The 17,342-nt window shown below is 36.9% G+C and overlaps 1 protein-coding gene across 1 annotated transcript in view; it reads left to right on the forward strand.

Moving 5' to 3' along the window:
• The window catches only part of DMC1 (DNA meiotic recombinase 1), a 57,330-nt gene that overhangs the window by 7,129 nt on the left and 32,859 nt on the right, over positions 1-17,342 (forward strand). Inside the window, exons 5-6 of the mRNA XM_037847165.1 lie at positions 9,614-9,696; positions 15,636-15,688. Of these exons, the coding sequence (XP_037703093.1) occupies positions 9,614-9,696; positions 15,636-15,688 (136 nt within the window). The remainder of the gene's footprint in view (positions 1-9,613; positions 9,697-15,635; positions 15,689-17,342) is intronic.

The following is a 17,342-nucleotide window of genomic DNA, read 5'->3' on the forward strand; positions in this document are numbered from 1 at the left end:
TTTGACCACTTTGAGTTAATTTTTGTATAGGGTGTGAGGTAGGGGTCCTCTTTCATTCCTTTTGTTATGGCTGTCAAATTCTCCCAGCTCCATTTGGTGAAGAGACTGTTCTGTCCCAGTTCAGTGGATTTGGGGGCCTTACCAAAAATCAATTGACCGTAGGTCTGAGGATCTATTTCTGAACTCTCAATTCAATTCCATTGATCAATATGTCTATCTTTATGCCAATACCATGCTGTTTTGACCACTGTAGCTTTATAATAGGCTTCAAAATCTGGAAGTGTAAGTCCTCCCACTTTGTTCTTCTTTTTTAGGATGTTTTTGGCAATTCAAGGCCCCTTTCCCTTCCAAATATATTTGATAACTAACTTTTTCAGGTCTGCAAAGTAGGTTGTTGGAATTTTGATTGGAATTGCATTGAATCTGTAGATCAGTTTGGGTAGAATTGGCAACTTAATAATGTTTAGTCTTCCTATCCATAAGCATGGGATATTTTTCCACCTATTTAGATCCTTTTTTATTTTTTTAAAAAATTTTGTCATTTTCTGTGTAGAGGTTGTTTACATTCTTTGTTAAGTTTATTCCTAGGCACTTGATTTATTTTAGTTGCTACTGTGAATGGAATTTTTTTTTATCGCCTTTTCAGTTTGGTCATTACTGTTGTATAGGAACATTACTGACTTATGTGCATTACTCTTATATCCCACCATTCTGATGAAATTGTTTATTAGCTCAAGTAGCTTTGTGGTCTAATTCTCAGGATTTTCCAAATATAAGAGCATATCATCTGCAAATAATGATAGTTTTACTTTTTCCTTTCCAATTTGGATACCTTTTATATCTTTGTCTTGGTGAATTGCTCTGGCTAGAACTCGTAACACAACATTGAATAATAGAGGTGACAGGGGGCATCCTTGTCTCATTCCCGATCTTAGGGGGAAGGCTTTCAGCCTCTCACTGTTAAGTACTATTCTGGCTGTAGGTTTTTCATATATGCCCTTTATCATATTGAGGAAAATTCCTTCAATTCCTACCTTTTGATATGTTTTTGTAAAAAGGGATGTTGAATTTTGTCAAATGCTTTTTCAGAATCTATCAAGATGATCATTTGATTTTTCCCTTTTGATTGGTTAATGTGTTGTATTACATTAATTGATTTTCTTATGTTGAACTACCCTTGCATGCCAGGAATGAACCTCACTTGGTCATGGTGTATAATTCTTTTATGTGCCTTTGGATTCAATTTGCAAGTGTTTTGTTTAGGATTTTTGCATCTGTATTCATTAGGGAGATTGGCCTATAGTTTTCCTTTTCTGCAGTGTCTTTATCTGGTTTTGGTTTCAAGTGATATTAGCTTCATAAAATGCGCTAGGTAGTGTTCCTTTTTCTTCAATTTTTTGAAAGAGTTTGAGCAAGAATGATGTCAATTCTTTTTGGAAAGTTTGGTAAAATTCCCCTGTGAAGCCATATGACCCTGGGCTTTTATATATACGTAGATTTTTGATGACTGATTGGATCTCTTTGCTTGTGATTGGTTTGTTGAGGTCTTCCATTCTTCTCTGGTCAGTCTAGATTGTTCATATATTTCCAGGAAATTGTCCATTTCCTATAAATTGTCTAGCTTGCTGGCATACAGTTGTTCATAGTGTCCTCTTATGATTTTTTTATTCCTTCAGGATCCATAGTAATTACCCTGCTCTCATTTCTATTTCTGTTTATTTGGGTCTTCTCTTTTTTTGACTTTGTCGGTCTAGCCAAGGTTCTGTCAGTCTTGTTGATCTTTTCAAAGAACCAACTTTTGGTTTTATTTATTCTCTCTATTGTTCTTCTGTTCTCTAGCTCATTTATTTCTGCTTTAATCTTTGTTATTTCTTTTCTTCTACTTGCTTTATGATTAGTTTGCTGATCATTCTCTAGCCTCTTCAGTTGTTCAGTTAGGTCTTTGGTTTTAGCTCTTTATTTCTTTTTGATGTATGCATTTAGAGCTATAAATTTCCTTCTCAGTACCACCTTCACTGCATCTCATAGGTTTTGGTATGTTTTGTTCTTGTTTTCATTTGTCTCTAGATATTTACCTATTTCTCTTGCAATTTCTGCTTTGACCCACTGGTTGTTTAAGAGTGTGTCGTTTAACTTCCATATATCTGTGAAAGATCTTGTTCTTTGGTGGTTGTTGATTTCTAGTTGCATTCCATTATGGTCAGAGAATGTGCTTTGAAAAACTTCAATCTTTTTAAATTTATTAAGACTTTTCAAATTTATTAAGCATATGATCTATCCTGGAGAACATTCCATGAGGGCTAGCGAAGAATGTATATCCTGGTACTATGGGACGTAATGATCTATATATGTCTGTTAAGTCTAATTCATTTATCGTATTGTTTAGGCTCTCAGTTTCCTTACTGGTCTTTCATCTAGTTGTTCTGTCTATAGAAGAGAATGGTGTATTGAAGTCTCCCACTATTATTGTAGAAATGTCTATTACTCCCTTCTGTTTAGCCAATGTTTATCTCACGTACTTTGGAGCTCCTTGATTGGGGGCATAAACATTTATGATTGCTATTTCTTTTTGGCAAATTGTCCCTTTTATTTATACGTAGTGTCCTTCTTTGTCTCTTATGACATTTTTGCATTTAAAGGCTATTTTGTCTGATATTAGTATAGCTATCCCTGCTTTCTTTTGTTTGCAGCTTGTGTAGAATATTTTTTTCTATGCTTTCACTTTGTCTCTTTGTGTCACAGTGTGCCAGTTTGAATATATTGTGTCCCCCAAATGCCATTATCTTTGATGTAATCTTGTGTGGGCAGATGTTATCAGTGTTGATTAGATTGTAATTCTTTGAGTGTTTCTTTGGAGATGTGCCCCACCCAGCTGTGGGTGATGACTCTGATTGGATAATTTCCATGGAGGTGTTGCTCCACCCATTTGGGGTGGGTCTAAGTTGAGTCATTGGAGCCATATAAATGAGCTGATGGACAGGAGGAACTCAGTACCGCTGACAGAGAACTTTTGAAGAGGAGCTATAGCCAAGAGGGACACTTGAAGAAAGCACAGGAGCTGCAGATGGGAGACATTTTGAAGACGGCCATTGAAAGCAGACTCTTGCTCCGGAGAAGCTAACAGAAGACAAATACCCCAAGTGCAACTAAGAGTGACATTTTTGAGGAACTGCAGCCTAGAGAGGAACGTCCTGGGAGAAAGCCATTTTGAAACCAGAACTTTGGAGGAGACACCAGCCATGTGCCTTCTCAGCTAACAGAGGTTTTCTGGACACCATTGGCCATCCTCCAGTGAAAGTACCCAATTGCTGATGTGTTACCTTGGACACTTTATGGCCTTAAGACTTTAACTGTGTAACTAAATAAACCCCCTTTTATAAAAGCCAATCCATTTCTGGTGTTTTGCATTCTGGCAGCATTAGGAAACTAGAACACACGGGGTCTATGATGAGTCTCTTGTAAACAGCCTATCAATGGGTCATAGTTTTTAATCCATTCTTCCAGTCTGTATCTTTTACTTGGAGAATTTAATCCATTCACATTCAAAGTTATTACTGTGAAGGGAGTTTTTGAACCAGCCATCTTATCCTTTGGTTTTTAGTTGTCAGATCTATTTTTTCCCTCTCTTTTTCCCATTAAGTTACCCTCACTGTTCCAGTTTGCTAATGCTGCCTTTTTGCAAAAACCAGAAATGGATCAGCTTTTATAAAGGGGGTTTATTTGGTTACAGAGTTACAGTCATAAGGCCAGAAAGTGTCCAAGGTAAGGACTCAACACACGATACCTTCACTGAAGGATGGCCGATGGCATCTGAAAACCTCTGTTAGCTGGGAAGGCATGTGGCTGGCATCTGCTTGCTCCCAGTTTGCATTTCAAAATGGCATTCTCCAAAATGTCAATATCAGCTTCCAACAGCTGTCTTCAAAGTGTGTCTCTCAGCTGCAGCTAGCAGTGAGCTCCTTCTGTCTGAGCTTTTATAGGGCTCCAGTGAACTAATCAAGGCCCATGCTGAATGGGCAGGGCCACATGTCCATGGAAATTTTCTAATCAGACTCATCACCTACGGTTGGGTGTGTCACATCTCCGTGGAAATACTCAATCAAAGAATTACAATCCAATCAACAGTAATACATCTGCCCACACAAGATTGCATCAAAGATAATGGCATTTGAGGGGACATAATACATTCAAACTGGCACACTTACTAATGCTCTTGAGTTCTGTGTCTTTCTGCAGACCTCTCTCTCTTTTCTTTTTTTCTCAGCCAGTAGAGCTCCCTTTAGTATTTCTTGCAGGGTGGGTCTCTTGGTAACAAATTCTCTTAACATTTGTTTGTCTGTGAAAATTTTAAACTCTCCCTCAATTCTTTTCCATTAATTATGGTCTCTAGTTTGCATTGATTGTATATTCCCCTCAATCCCACCCTATTTTTAACACTTTGCAATGTTGGTTTGTTCTACCTCATGTAAAAACATATTTGTACCTTTTATTATGATCGTTGAGCATCCTAGGTTTCCCTGAGTTACACAGTCTCAATCTTTACCCTTAGTCTTTTGTTCTGGTGTCCCACATGGTCTCAACCTTCCTCTTTCAACCATACTCACAGTCATCTTTGTTCAGTGTACTTACGTTGCTGTGCTACTATCTCCCAAAATTGTTTTCCAAACCTCTCACTCCTGTCTTTTCCTTTCTGTCTGCAGTGCTTCTCTTAGTATTTCCTGTAGAGCAGGCATCTTGTTCACAAACTCTGTCGTTGTCTGTTTGTCTGAGAATATTTTAAACTCTCCCTCATATTTGAAGAACACTTTTGACGGATATAGGATTCTTGGTTGGTGGTTTTTCTCTTTTAGTATCTTAAATATATCACCCCACTTCCTTCTTGCCTCCATGGTTTCTATCGAGAAATCCGCACATAGTCTTATCAAGCTTCCTTTGTATGTGATGGATCGCTTTTCTCTTGCTGCTTTCAGAATTCTCTCTTTATCTTTGACATTTGATAATCTGATTATTAAGTGTCTTGGCATAGGCCTATTCAGATTTATTCTGTTTGGGATACGCTGCACTTCTTGGATCCGTAATTTTATGTCTTTCATAAGAGATGGGAAATTTTCATTGATTATTTCCTCTATTATTCCTTCTGCCCCTTTTCCCTTCTCTTCTCCTTCTGGGACACCAATGACACATACATTCCTGATTTTCATTTTGTCCTTAAGTTCCCGGTGACGTTGCTTGTATTTTTCCATTCTTTTCTCTATCTGTTCTTTTGTGTATAGGCTTTCAGATACCTTGTTCTCCAGTTCCTGAGTGTTTTCTTCTGCTTCTTGAGATCTGCTGTTGTATGTTTCCATTGTGTCTTTCATCTCTTGTGTTGTGCCTTTCCTTTCCATAGATTCTGCCAGTTGGTTTTTTGAACTTTCAATTTCTACCTTATGTACGCCCAGGGTTTTCATTATATGGTTCACCTCTGTTCTAGTTTGCTAATGCTGCCGGAATGCAAAACACCAGAGATGGATTGGCTTTTATAAAAGGGGGTTTATTTGGTTACACACTTACAGTCTTAAGGCCATAAAGCATCCAAGGTAACACATCAACAATAGGGTACCTTCACTGGAGGATGGCCAATGATGTCCGGAAAACCTCTGTTAGCTGGGAAGGCATGTGACTGGTGTCTGCTCCAAAGTTCTGGTTTCAAAAATGGCTTTCTCCCAGGACGTTCCTCTCTAGACTGCAGTTCCTCAAAAATGTCACTCTTAGTTGCACTTGGGGTATTTGTCCTCTCTTAGCTTCTCTGGAGCAAAAGTCTGCTTTCAACGGCCGTCTTCAAACTGTCTCTCATCTGCAGCTCCTATACTTTTTTCAAGTGTCCCTCTTGGCTGTAGCTCCTCTTCAAAAGTTCACTTTCAGCTGCACTGAGTTCCTTCTGTTATGTCAGCTCATTTATATGGCTCCACTGATCAACTTAGACCCACCCCGAATGGGCAGAGCAACACCTCCATGGAAATTATCCTGAGTCATCACCCACAGCTGGGTGGGGCCCATTCCAAAGAAACACTCAAAGAATTGCAGTCTAATCAACACTGATAACATCTGCCCACACAAGATTACATCAAAGATAATAGCATTTGGGGGACACAATATATTCAAACTGGCACAATCTCTTTTGCCATATCTTCCCTAAACTTTTTGAATTGACTTAGTATTAGTTGTTTAAATTCCTGTATCTCAGTTGAAGTGTAAGTTTGTTCCTTTGACTGGGCCATAATTTCATTTTTCTTAGTGTAGGTTGTAGTTTTCTGTTGTCTAGGCATGATTTCCTTGGTTACCCCAATCAGGTTTTCCTAGACAAAAACAGGCTCCGGACCCAGAAGGAAGAACTATTCAGTATCCGGTTTCCCTGAGAGTGTGTCTCAGAAGATTGGTACACCCTGTGAATCCTCAGGTCACCATGCTTTTCTGCCCAGCATGTGGTGCCTGTCAGCCTGTAACTCCAGACTGATGTAATAAGGTGTGGCCTATGGTTATTTTCCCCCAGGCTCTAGGGTCTGGTTCTGAATGGAAGGCGGGTAGTAGAGCTTGGCCCCACCCCTTTCCTCTTAGGGAAGATAGACCCCCTAGGGAGAGGTCATTAGCATTTCAATGGTCTCTCTCTGCCTGTGCTATCTCCACCCTTGTCTGGGTCAGAGCACTGGAAACTGAAAATGGCTGAGGCTTTCTCCACTGAGCCAAAACAGGGACAGAAAGCCCCCTTCAAGGCCAGTCCACGGCCACCCTCCAGCTGTACAAGGTCAGTCATCACCCGAAGCCTCTGTCTGCTTTTTGGGGATTTGCGTCGAGCAGTCCAAGCTTGTTAATTAAAATCCCAGGTGGAGCTTAGCTGAGCTGTATTTGCTTGCTCGGAGAGAGCTGCTCTCTAGCTCCATGAGGATTTGCAGCTCAGGCTGTGGTGGGGAGGGGGCTCCTGGCTTGGATCCACAGTTTTACTTATAGATTTTATGCTGCAGTCTTGGGCATTCCTCCTCATTCAGGTTGGTGTATGATGAGTGGACAGTCACATTTGTCCCCCCACAGTTATTCTGGATTAGTTACTAGTTGTTCCTGGTTGTTTGTTAGTTGTTCCAGGGGTACTAACTAGCTTCCACTCCTCACTATGCCACCTTCTTAGATCTCTCTTCTCCCTCAATTTTGAAGGAGACCTGGATAAAGAATTCTTGGCTGGCAATTTTTCGCTTTCAGAATCTTAAATATGTCATACTACTGCCTTCTCACCTCCATGGTGCCTGCTGAGTAGTCAGTACTTAGTCTTATGCTGTTTCCCCTTTATGTGGTGAATTGCTTCTCTCTTGCAGCTTTCAGAACTTTCTCCTTCTCTTCAGCATTTGATAATCTGATCAGTATATGTCTCAGACTGGGCTTATTTGCATTTATTCTATTTGAAGTTCATTGGGCATTTTTGCTTTGCATATTTATGTCATTTAGATGGGTTGGGAAGTTTCCCTCAACCATATCCTCAAATAATCTTCCTAGCCCTTTACTCTTCTCTTCTCCTTCTGGGACACCAATGATTCTTATACTTGTGTGCTTCATGTTGTCCATCATTTCCCTGAGATCTGTTTCAAATTTTTAGATTTTTTCCACCATTTGTTCTTTTGTGTGTTCACATTCAGTTTCTATGTCCTCTAGTTCACTTATTCTTTATTCTGCCTCTTTAAATCTGCTGTTGTGTGTCTCTGGTATATTTTTAATTTGGTCAACAGTATCTTTTATCTCTATAAAATCTGTTATTTTTTTATTCACTCTTACAAATTCTTCTTTATGCTCTTCTAGTGTCCTCTTGATGTCCTTTATATCTTTAGCAAACTCATTGAAGATGTTCTGGAGATTTGTGTGTACTTCTTTGATTATTTGCTCCATGTTCTGTGTCTCCTCTGGCTTTTTAATTTGCTGTTTGGCTTGCCTGTATCTTCTTGTTTCTTTATATCCTTTATGATTTTCTGTTGTTGGCCTTGGGGCATTTGCTTATCTTGATATGGTTATTTTGGGAAATGTAGGATTATTTGTACATTTATTTATAATTTGGCAGAGATACAGCTGGTTGAGTGCACTTTCCCTGTCCTGTCAGCAGATGACACTCCTGAGCCACATCTCACCCTCAAGCAAGCTCTCCCCCAACTTAGTCTGTGCATTAGGCGGAGTCCAAACTGGGTGGAAATCCAATCAGCACACCAGTTCTCCATGTGTGTAGGAGACTGCCAGCCCTTTGGTTGGTGGGTGGGTCCTGTGCAATTTGGCAGGGAGTTCACTCCAGGGCACAGTTTCCGAGGCTGCTGGTGGACCACTCTGGGGCCGTAGGTCTGTGCATCTCACCCTCCTGCTCAAATGCATTATAGTCCCTGTCCACCATATGCCCGCGAGCCTCTGGTGTTTGGGAGGGGCTCCTTGTACTTCAGTGTGGTGCCCTTGCCTTTTGGCTGTACATACTGCTGGTTTCCATGGAGGAAGAGTGAGTGTGATCACCAGAAGACCACCAAATCCTGAGTTCACTCATGGAAGCTCTCAGCCATGAGGTCGTGAAGGGTTAACTTCCCAGTCAACTGCTGAAATGCATGCAGGGAGTGTGGAAAGCTGTTCCCTCCCACACAGCTGCCAGTCTCTGGCAGCAGTCCCTGCTGACCAAACTCATCCTATCCTTTAAAGCGCAGTCTCTCTGCCTCTCCATCTAAGTCCCCACTATGTGGTGTAGAGGTCCCTGTCTGGCTGGTGGCACCCTGGAGCTGCTATTCTGTAGTGCTTTCTGCCTTTTATCTTGTCTTTTTCACAGAGGAGAAGTTTGCTCTGCCTCTCCTAATCCTCCATCTTCCCAGAAGTTCAAAGCTATTTATTCTTAAAGAGAAAGAAAGTGATTGAGAGAGAGAGAAAAAAAAGAAATTAATTTCATAATGCAGTTGTTCTAGATCATTTTTTTATCTGTTTGTTTGTTTTTATCAGAATCACCTGGAGAGGGTAATAAAGAACACAGAGGCCAAGGTTCATCTTAGTAGGATAGGGCCTGAGCTGACCCTTATGTTCTCACAAGGTTGAGACCCACTGTAGTGGTATGAAACAAAAAGAGGGAGACAGATTAGATTACATATCGGGACCCATTTTCACCAGTTACACCATTGTATCAGCTGTTGCTCATTAATTCAACAAATAAGTATCATATGTACCATGTGAAAAAATATTGTCTCTTGAATAGTGAAAATTTTAATTTCTGGGCCACTTGCAACTTCTAGACCTGAAAAAAATGATGCTGTTGAATGACATCAGTTGAATCTTTCAGTTAAATACAATTCTGCTTCATGCCATAAATATACTTCATTTAATCTTCACAGCTACCCAATGAGAGAGATTCTATTATTATCCCCATTTTACCCAGAGGAGGAAGCTGAAGTAAAAAAAGATTAAGTAGTTTATCCCACATCATACATCTAATAAGTTGTATGAACCCAGGTAGGTTGCCTCAAGAGCCATGAATGTTCTGCTGCCTTCAAACACAAATGAGTTTTTGGCAGCATATGAAATTAAAACCATCATCTCAGACTCTTTCTCATCTTTTCCTTTTGTCTTTCTGTAGGAACCAGGATTCCTGACTGCATTTGAGTATAGTGAGAAGAGGAAGATGGTTTTCCATATCACCACTGGGAGCCAGGAATTTGAGTGTGTATCTCATGCTTCTTTTTGTTGTTGTTTGTTTTGTATTTTTTTAACTTTATCAAAAAATTAAGAAACAAAAAACATTTCAAACAAAACCAGAACAAAGGAATAAGAAAAAACAAATAACCTAAAATAACCACATTGCTTCCAATATGTTCCTACCCTACCCTAAGAAAATAAACAAACTATAACCCAGCAAAGGAAAAAGAAAAACAAATAACCTAAAATAACTACATTTCTGTGAACTTGTTCCTACCATACTCTCCAGAAATTAACAAACCATAGTCATTCCTGAGCATTCCTGTAACATTAAGTTTACCCTCCAATACTTATCTGTTCTTACTAGATTATCGTTCCTCCTTCACTATTTGCTGTCTGTTGCTAGATCCCCTACATTCAACAATATAAACCATTTATTTTACATTTTTCACAGTGTTCACATTCTTGGTAACATACAATATCTCTCTTTTTGTGCCTGGCTTATTTTGCTCAGCATTATGTCTTCAAGGTTCATCATGTTGCCATATGTTTCACGACCTCCTTCTTACTCCTGTGTAGTATTCCATCATGTGTATATACCACATTTTGTGTATCCATTCATCTGTTAAAGGACATTTGGATTGTTTCCATCTCTTAGCAATTGTGAGTAATGCTGCTATGAACATCGGTGTGCAAATATCTGTTCATGTCACTGCTTTCAGATCTTCTAGTTACATACCGAGAAGTGAAATTGCTGGATTGAAGGATAGCTCTATATCTAGTTTTCTAAGGAACCTCCAGACTGTCTTCCAGAGTGGCTGTACCATTATACAGTCCCACCAACAATAAATAAGAGTTCCAATTTCTCCACATCCTCTCCAGTATTTGTAGTTTCCTGTTTGTTAAATGGCAGTCATGTAATTGGTATGAGATAATATCTCATTGTGTTCTTAATTTGCATCTCCCTAATAGCTAGTGAAGATGAACATTTTTTTCATGTGTGTTTTGGCCATTTGTATTTCCTCTTCAGAGAAATGTCTTTTCATATCTTTTGCCCATTTTATAATTGGGCTGTCTGTACTATTGTCATTGAGTTGTAGGATTTCTTTATATGTGTGAGATATCAGTCTTTTGTCAGATACATGGTTTCCAAAATTTTTTTCCCATTGCATTGGCTGCCTCTTCACTTTTTTGACAAATTCCTTGAGGTACAGAAGCTTTTAAGTTTGAGGAGTTCCCATTTATCTATTTTTTCTTTTGTTGCTTGTGCTTTGGGTGTAAGGTCTAAGAAGTGACCTCCTAATACAAGATCTTGAAGATGTTTCCCTACATTATCTTCTAGGAGTTTTATGGTACTGTCTCTTATATTGGGGTCTTTAATCCACTTTGAGTTAATTTTTGTATAGGGTGTGAGGTAGGGGTCCTCTTTCATTCTTTTGGATATGGATATCAAGCTCTCCCTGCCCCATTTATTTAATAGACTGTTATGTCCCAGTTCAGTGGTTTTGGGGACCTTATCAAAGATCAGTCGACCATAGATCTGGGGGTCTGTCTCCGAATTCTTAATTTGATTCCCTTGATCAATATATCTATCTTTGTGCCAGTACCATGCTGTTTTGACTACTGTGGCTTTATAATAAGCTTCAAAGTCAGGGAGTATAAGTCTCATATTTCTTTTATAACTACTAAGTGACATCTTTGGAATACTGTATTTCTTTTCCTTTCTCTGGTTGTTATTTCTACTATAAATCTGTCTTCCTTTGAAGTCTTTTTTTTTCCAAAAGGAAACTGAAGCAAACAGAAATTCCAGACTGCTTGTTGAAACAGGATTCAATTTCTTATAAGAAATTCAGACCCAAAATATAAGTAGTTTCAGAATCAGCCTAAATTAATCTATAAGCCATTTAAAATATCAGTTTAACTTTCTTTTCCTTTCTCCATTGATGAGGGAAATTTCATTTCATCTTTTGGTTTTATTTAAAAACCAGTTGTTAAATTGAATATGTTAGAAGAAATAATACAACATTGTTTTTGCTTCTCAGCAACAGCAGGTTTAACTTCCCTTTCTATTCACTATCTTATGATAGCTAAAGCACAGTCATCATCTTCCCAAGGCAAGTTAACTTGAATATTTTTTTTCTTCCTTCCTAATCAGAGTTAGTATTTAATAAGTCAGCACAGTAGCCAAGAGTAATTTGAGCAAAAGCAGTATTTCCTCAAAGTATTCCTCAAAACACTGGCCTCACAAGATATTCCAGAAAAAAAAAGATTTCCTAGTCAAATATGTCTCTACTTTCATGTCTAATAGGCATCTCAGACTTCATAGGTCCAAAATCAAACTTCTGATCTTTACCCTCAGATCTGCTTCTCCCAAAGTCTCCCTCATCTCAGAGCTTTCTCTTTCCTGATCCTCAAACCTAAAACCTTAGCATCATCCTTGACTCTTTATTTTCCCCTCACACCCAACTATAATCCATTAGTAAATCCTGTCCCTTCTACTTTCAAAATAAATCCAGACGGAACAAAACACCCAGTTTCTTCAACAAATTAATTACAAGGGAAAAAAAAGAGAGGTGAGTTTGGGGAAAAGACCTATAAGTTAAAAGAGACTTAAAAGACCTAATCACAATATGTGGACCTTATTTGTATCCTGATTCAAATACACTATAAAAATATGATGTATATGAGACAGTTGGAAAATTCAACACTTACTAGACATTAATTAAGGAATTACTCATTTTTAGGCATGAAAATGGTAATGTGGTTATGTTAAAAAATAAAAAGTATCCTCATCTTTTAGGGATATATACTGCAATATTGATGAAATGGTATGTTGTTTAGGATCTGCTTAAAATAATATGGGAAGGGAGGGAAGTAGATTGAGGTTTAGATGAAGAAAGATTGGCCATGAGCTGATAGTTGATAATTGTTGAAATGGAGTACATGATGGTTCATTACACGTTTTTGGTCTACTTTTAGGTTGAAAAAATTTTCCATAATAAAAGGTTAAATATATATATATGTGTGTATATATATGATATATATATCATATGTGTATATATATATGCTTGGTGTGTGTATGTGTGTGTATATGAGAGAATACGAATTCAGCTATTTCTCATTACCTCCTCTGTTATCTCCCAGGTCCTAACCACCTATTCATATTCCCATGGATTATAATAACTTCTAACTAATCTCCCTCCTTTAGCCCTTACCTCCTACTGTTTATTCTTCACACAGCAGCCACAATATTCTTTTAAAACAAGTGAGATCATGACACTCCGTAGCTCAAAACATCTTAATAATTTCCCATCTCACAGCAAAGCCAAAGTCCTCTCTAATCTCATCTTTTACTCTTCTTCCGTGTTACTATTCACCAACCACACTGACCTCTTTTGCGTCCTAGAACATGCCAGTTACTTTCCTGCCTCAGGGCTTTTGCACTTACTGTTTCTTCTGCCTGGAAAACTGTCTACTCAAATATCTGGATGGCTTACTGTTACCTCTTTCAGGTTTTTGCTAAAATGTCCCCTTCTCAATGAAGCCTTCCCTGATCATCCTATTTGAAAAGATAAATCCCCACTTCTATCCCTTGTTCTCCTTATCCCCTTTCCTGGCCTTATTTTTATCCATAGCAATTAATAACATCTGACATACCACATATTTTACTTATTTAGGTTTATTGTCTGATTTCTCACTAGGCTCCATGAAGTGAAGGATTTCTGTCTTTTTTTCACTGCTTTATCCCAAGTACATAGAACAATATCTGACACTAGCTAGGTGTTCAATAAATATTTGTTGAATAAATGACTGAATGAATAAACAAATGTTGAATGAAATAAGTTTGGGAAGTGCAGTGTACTATGTATTCCTCTTGGAGATTCACACTGGACACTTGCATATTAAAGGCTCTGTGAAATCCTGCAGCATTTTTCCCAGTTTTTTAAATCACAGAACCTTTCTTTTCAAGTTCTGTCTTTGGAACATTCTTTGGGGAATCCTACCCCAAGCCAAATTGGCTGATTAGTAAAATTACTTGATCGAAATGACAATTTGGTTTCCTCCAGTTGCTCTGTCACATAGTGGTTCAAAACAACTAGGGTAGAGAAATTATTACTATCATTGTGAGTTTTCTGGTGTCCTTGATGTTGGCTTTTGGGCAGAGAAAAGATCACTCAGGAGTTAGGTTTTTAAAAATCAATATTTGAGTCATTAAAATGTTATATATTTTTCCATAAGCTTTAAGTCCTCTTATAAATCTAGCAAATTTTAAGATAGCTTTTACATTTACATGGTTAACTAAATTCCCTTAAACACTTTAAACTATAAACTATATTTATAAATTTAATATATTTTCTTTTTAAAATTTTATTTGTCTAATTAACAAAGATAATATTCCCAATTATCTAAACAACTTTTTACAACTGAAAATTAAACTTCTAAGTATAGTGAGTCTTAGACACTCTTAAATGTTTAAATATTGTTTATAAATTTAGTGACTGAAAAATTTCAGGAGTATATCATTTAACCAATCAGAGGCAAATCTGTTATTATAAAAGGCCAAATTCTTTTAAACTTTAAAAGTTCTCAGAATACAAAATATGCCCAGATTATTCCCAAATTTAATATGAAAATAGTAATCTGTGGATTTGTTAGTTCTAAATTTTCCTGAGTTTCATTAAGGAAACAATTACATTATCGTAAATAATTTGGGGATATCCTCTCGGATAAATTTTGGAGTTACCTTTTCAGCTGATTAAGGTTGCATAGCAACCAGAAATTTTGTCTGGGATATCAGGTGCTATAGTCATTCAAGGTGGTTTTTCTCAGGATGAAGCAGGACAAATAAAGCCCTCTTTAATAGTTGCTGGGCCTATAGGATTTCCAAGTGTACATCCTTCAAAGGGGGTGGTCTCTTAGCCTATGTCCTTTAGATTCAAATTATTCAAATGAGTATCTAGATTTTTATTCTCCTCATTGAAGTCTGCAGCCCTCATTATTTGTGGATAATTTCCAACATTGCTTCAATTTACATTTACATTCCTCTCTTAAACTATGTAAAAGTTAATGTTTTGGATCTTCCATTATTTCTTAAAACTTCGTTTGATTTGTAATCAAATCCCAGAAGTCATGCTAAAGGAAACTACAGAGGTTTTAAAAATATTCCTACAAGGTATTAGCACATTTAACGAAATTATTATTTGTTGCATGTAATGAATGAATGAGATCATGACTTTTATTTAGGCCTTTTCACATGGAGAACATTAAGTGCAATAAAACACTGGGTTACCAATTAAATCTATGCTGTCAAAATTTGAGTTATTCTTCTAACTGCTAACTGCTATCATTACCTGTAATATACTTTGAATATTTTCATATTCTGACATGTTCATCATAGAATTTACTTTTATACAATAAGCCCATCATCATGACAATCACTGGATTCTCCTAATATCTGTTTTTCATGTTTCTCAGCATGTAAAAAATTGTATGTTCAGTTGACTTCTGGAAACATAGCCCCATAACAATATGAGAAACCCAATTAATAATTTAGAACATTTATTCAAACTCCAGTTCAATTGTAAATGACAGTGGGACATAAAGGTTGCATAACCTATTTCCTGTTGATACCCAGAAGCAATAACAAGCAGAGATTGTAAGTTGTTTTGGTGATCCATCTTCCTTTACGCAGTTGAATCTGTGATCTGAACAGGTGGACTGCCATTTGTTCAGACAGAAATTCCCTGTTTATGTTGCATGCATAGATGGATGGATGGATGGATGGATGGATGGATACATGGATACATGGATGGATGGACAGATGGATAGATAGATAGATAGATAGAGATAGGTAGGTACGTAAGTAGATAGGTAGTAGGTAGGTAATAGTAATTATTTTTATGCCTTCTTTCTTGATAACTTTATTTCTGTTCCTGTTACTAATGCCAACTTTGTCTTTCCAGTAAGTTGCTAGGAGGTGGAATTGAAAGCATGGCTATCACAGAAGCTTTTGGAGGTAGGTAAGACTTAGTATTTTGTTATACAAAATTATATATATATAATTAAATAAACAATCAATAGTAAATGGTAAATGTACCTATTTTGGGACTTGTAATGAAATCTCAGTTATTATAATACAGGATTTTTCTGGGCTGCAATTAAAATATATACCAACATTAACAGATGGGTTTTATTATCATTTTTCTTCTTTTTATCTCTTGTTCCTGTAGAAGAGAATTTTTTTCTCTCATTCCTTCTAAAGGTAATTGAATAATTACCTTCTTATTTTGAGGAAATGCATGTTCCATGAACATGGAGAATAGGTTCTCTCTTCCCTGATTATTGGAATTTATGAATTCTTTTGAGATTTTGATAGGGACAGTCATATCACCAGCAAGTGAATATTTTGTCTCTTCTTTTCTAATCTTTATGCCTTTAATTTCTTTTCTTTTCATTTCTTTATTTTTTTCTTTCTCCTCTGGCTCCTTTTGTTTCTTTTTCCTTACTATGATGACTAGGACGTCCAATACAACAATAAAGAGAAGCACTGATAATGGGCATCTAACCCTTCTGATTTTAAAGGGAATGCTTCCAATAGTTCTTCATTACAATGATGATGGTATAGGTTTGTTGTAGACACCAGTTATCATGTTAAGGAAGTTCCCTTCTATACTTGCTTTACTAAGAATGTGTATCATGAATCATTGATGAATTTTATCAAATACTTTTGCTATCTTTATTGAGATGGTCATTTCAGGTTTCTCCTTTATTCTATCACTGTGGTGAATGACATTCATGTGTTTTTAATATTAAAACATTCCTGGGATAGACTCAATTTAGTCATGGTGTATTATCTGTAGTATCTTTTTTATACATTTAAGATTTGTTTTGCTAATACTCTGTTCAGTATTTTTAAACTATGTTTATCAATGAGATTGACTTGTAATTTTTCTTTTTCATTCTGTTCTTGTCTGCTTTGGGTGTCAGATTATGTCGACTTCATAGAATGAGTTGGAGAGTAATCCTCTTGTTCTCTTTTCTGCAAGTGTTTGAATAAAGTTGATGAACTGTCTCGTCAAAGATTTAGTGTAATTTACCTATATAAAAAATTTAAGCCTTGTGGGTTTTTTTTGGGGGGAAGGGGAATTTTATAAGAAAGAATACTTTAGTTAAAGAACTATTCAGGCTTTCTATTTCTTCTCATATCAGTTTTGTTACAATTGTTTTTCTAGGAATTTGACCATTTGAACTTTTCAATTTTATTGTCATAGAGTTGCTCATTGTATTCTAATTATCCTTTTGATCTTTTTTATATGGGAAGAATGTCTCTTTTTTCGTTACTAATATTCTTTATTGCACCTTCTTTCATTTTTTTCTTGATCAGTTAGGAGTTTGTCAATTTTACCAGTTTTCAGTTTTATCAAAGGATAACTTTTTTGCTTTATTGATATCCTGTCTTTTATGTTGGTTTTCAATTTCACTTATTTGTTTTTATCTTTATTATCACCTTTCTTCTACTTTCTTGATATTTATTCTGCTGTTCTTTTTCTAATTCCTTGAGATAGACTCAGTTCACTAATTTTCAGCTTTTCTTTTCTAACAAAAGCACATAAGACTGCAAATTTCCCTCAAAGTATCACTTTCACAGCATCCCACTGGTTTTTAAGATG

The sequence above is a fragment of the Choloepus didactylus genome, chromosome 8 (assembly GCF_015220235.1).
Source record: "Choloepus didactylus isolate mChoDid1 chromosome 8, mChoDid1.pri, whole genome shotgun sequence".
Taxonomy (NCBI): domain Eukaryota; kingdom Metazoa; phylum Chordata; class Mammalia; order Pilosa; family Megalonychidae; genus Choloepus; species Choloepus didactylus.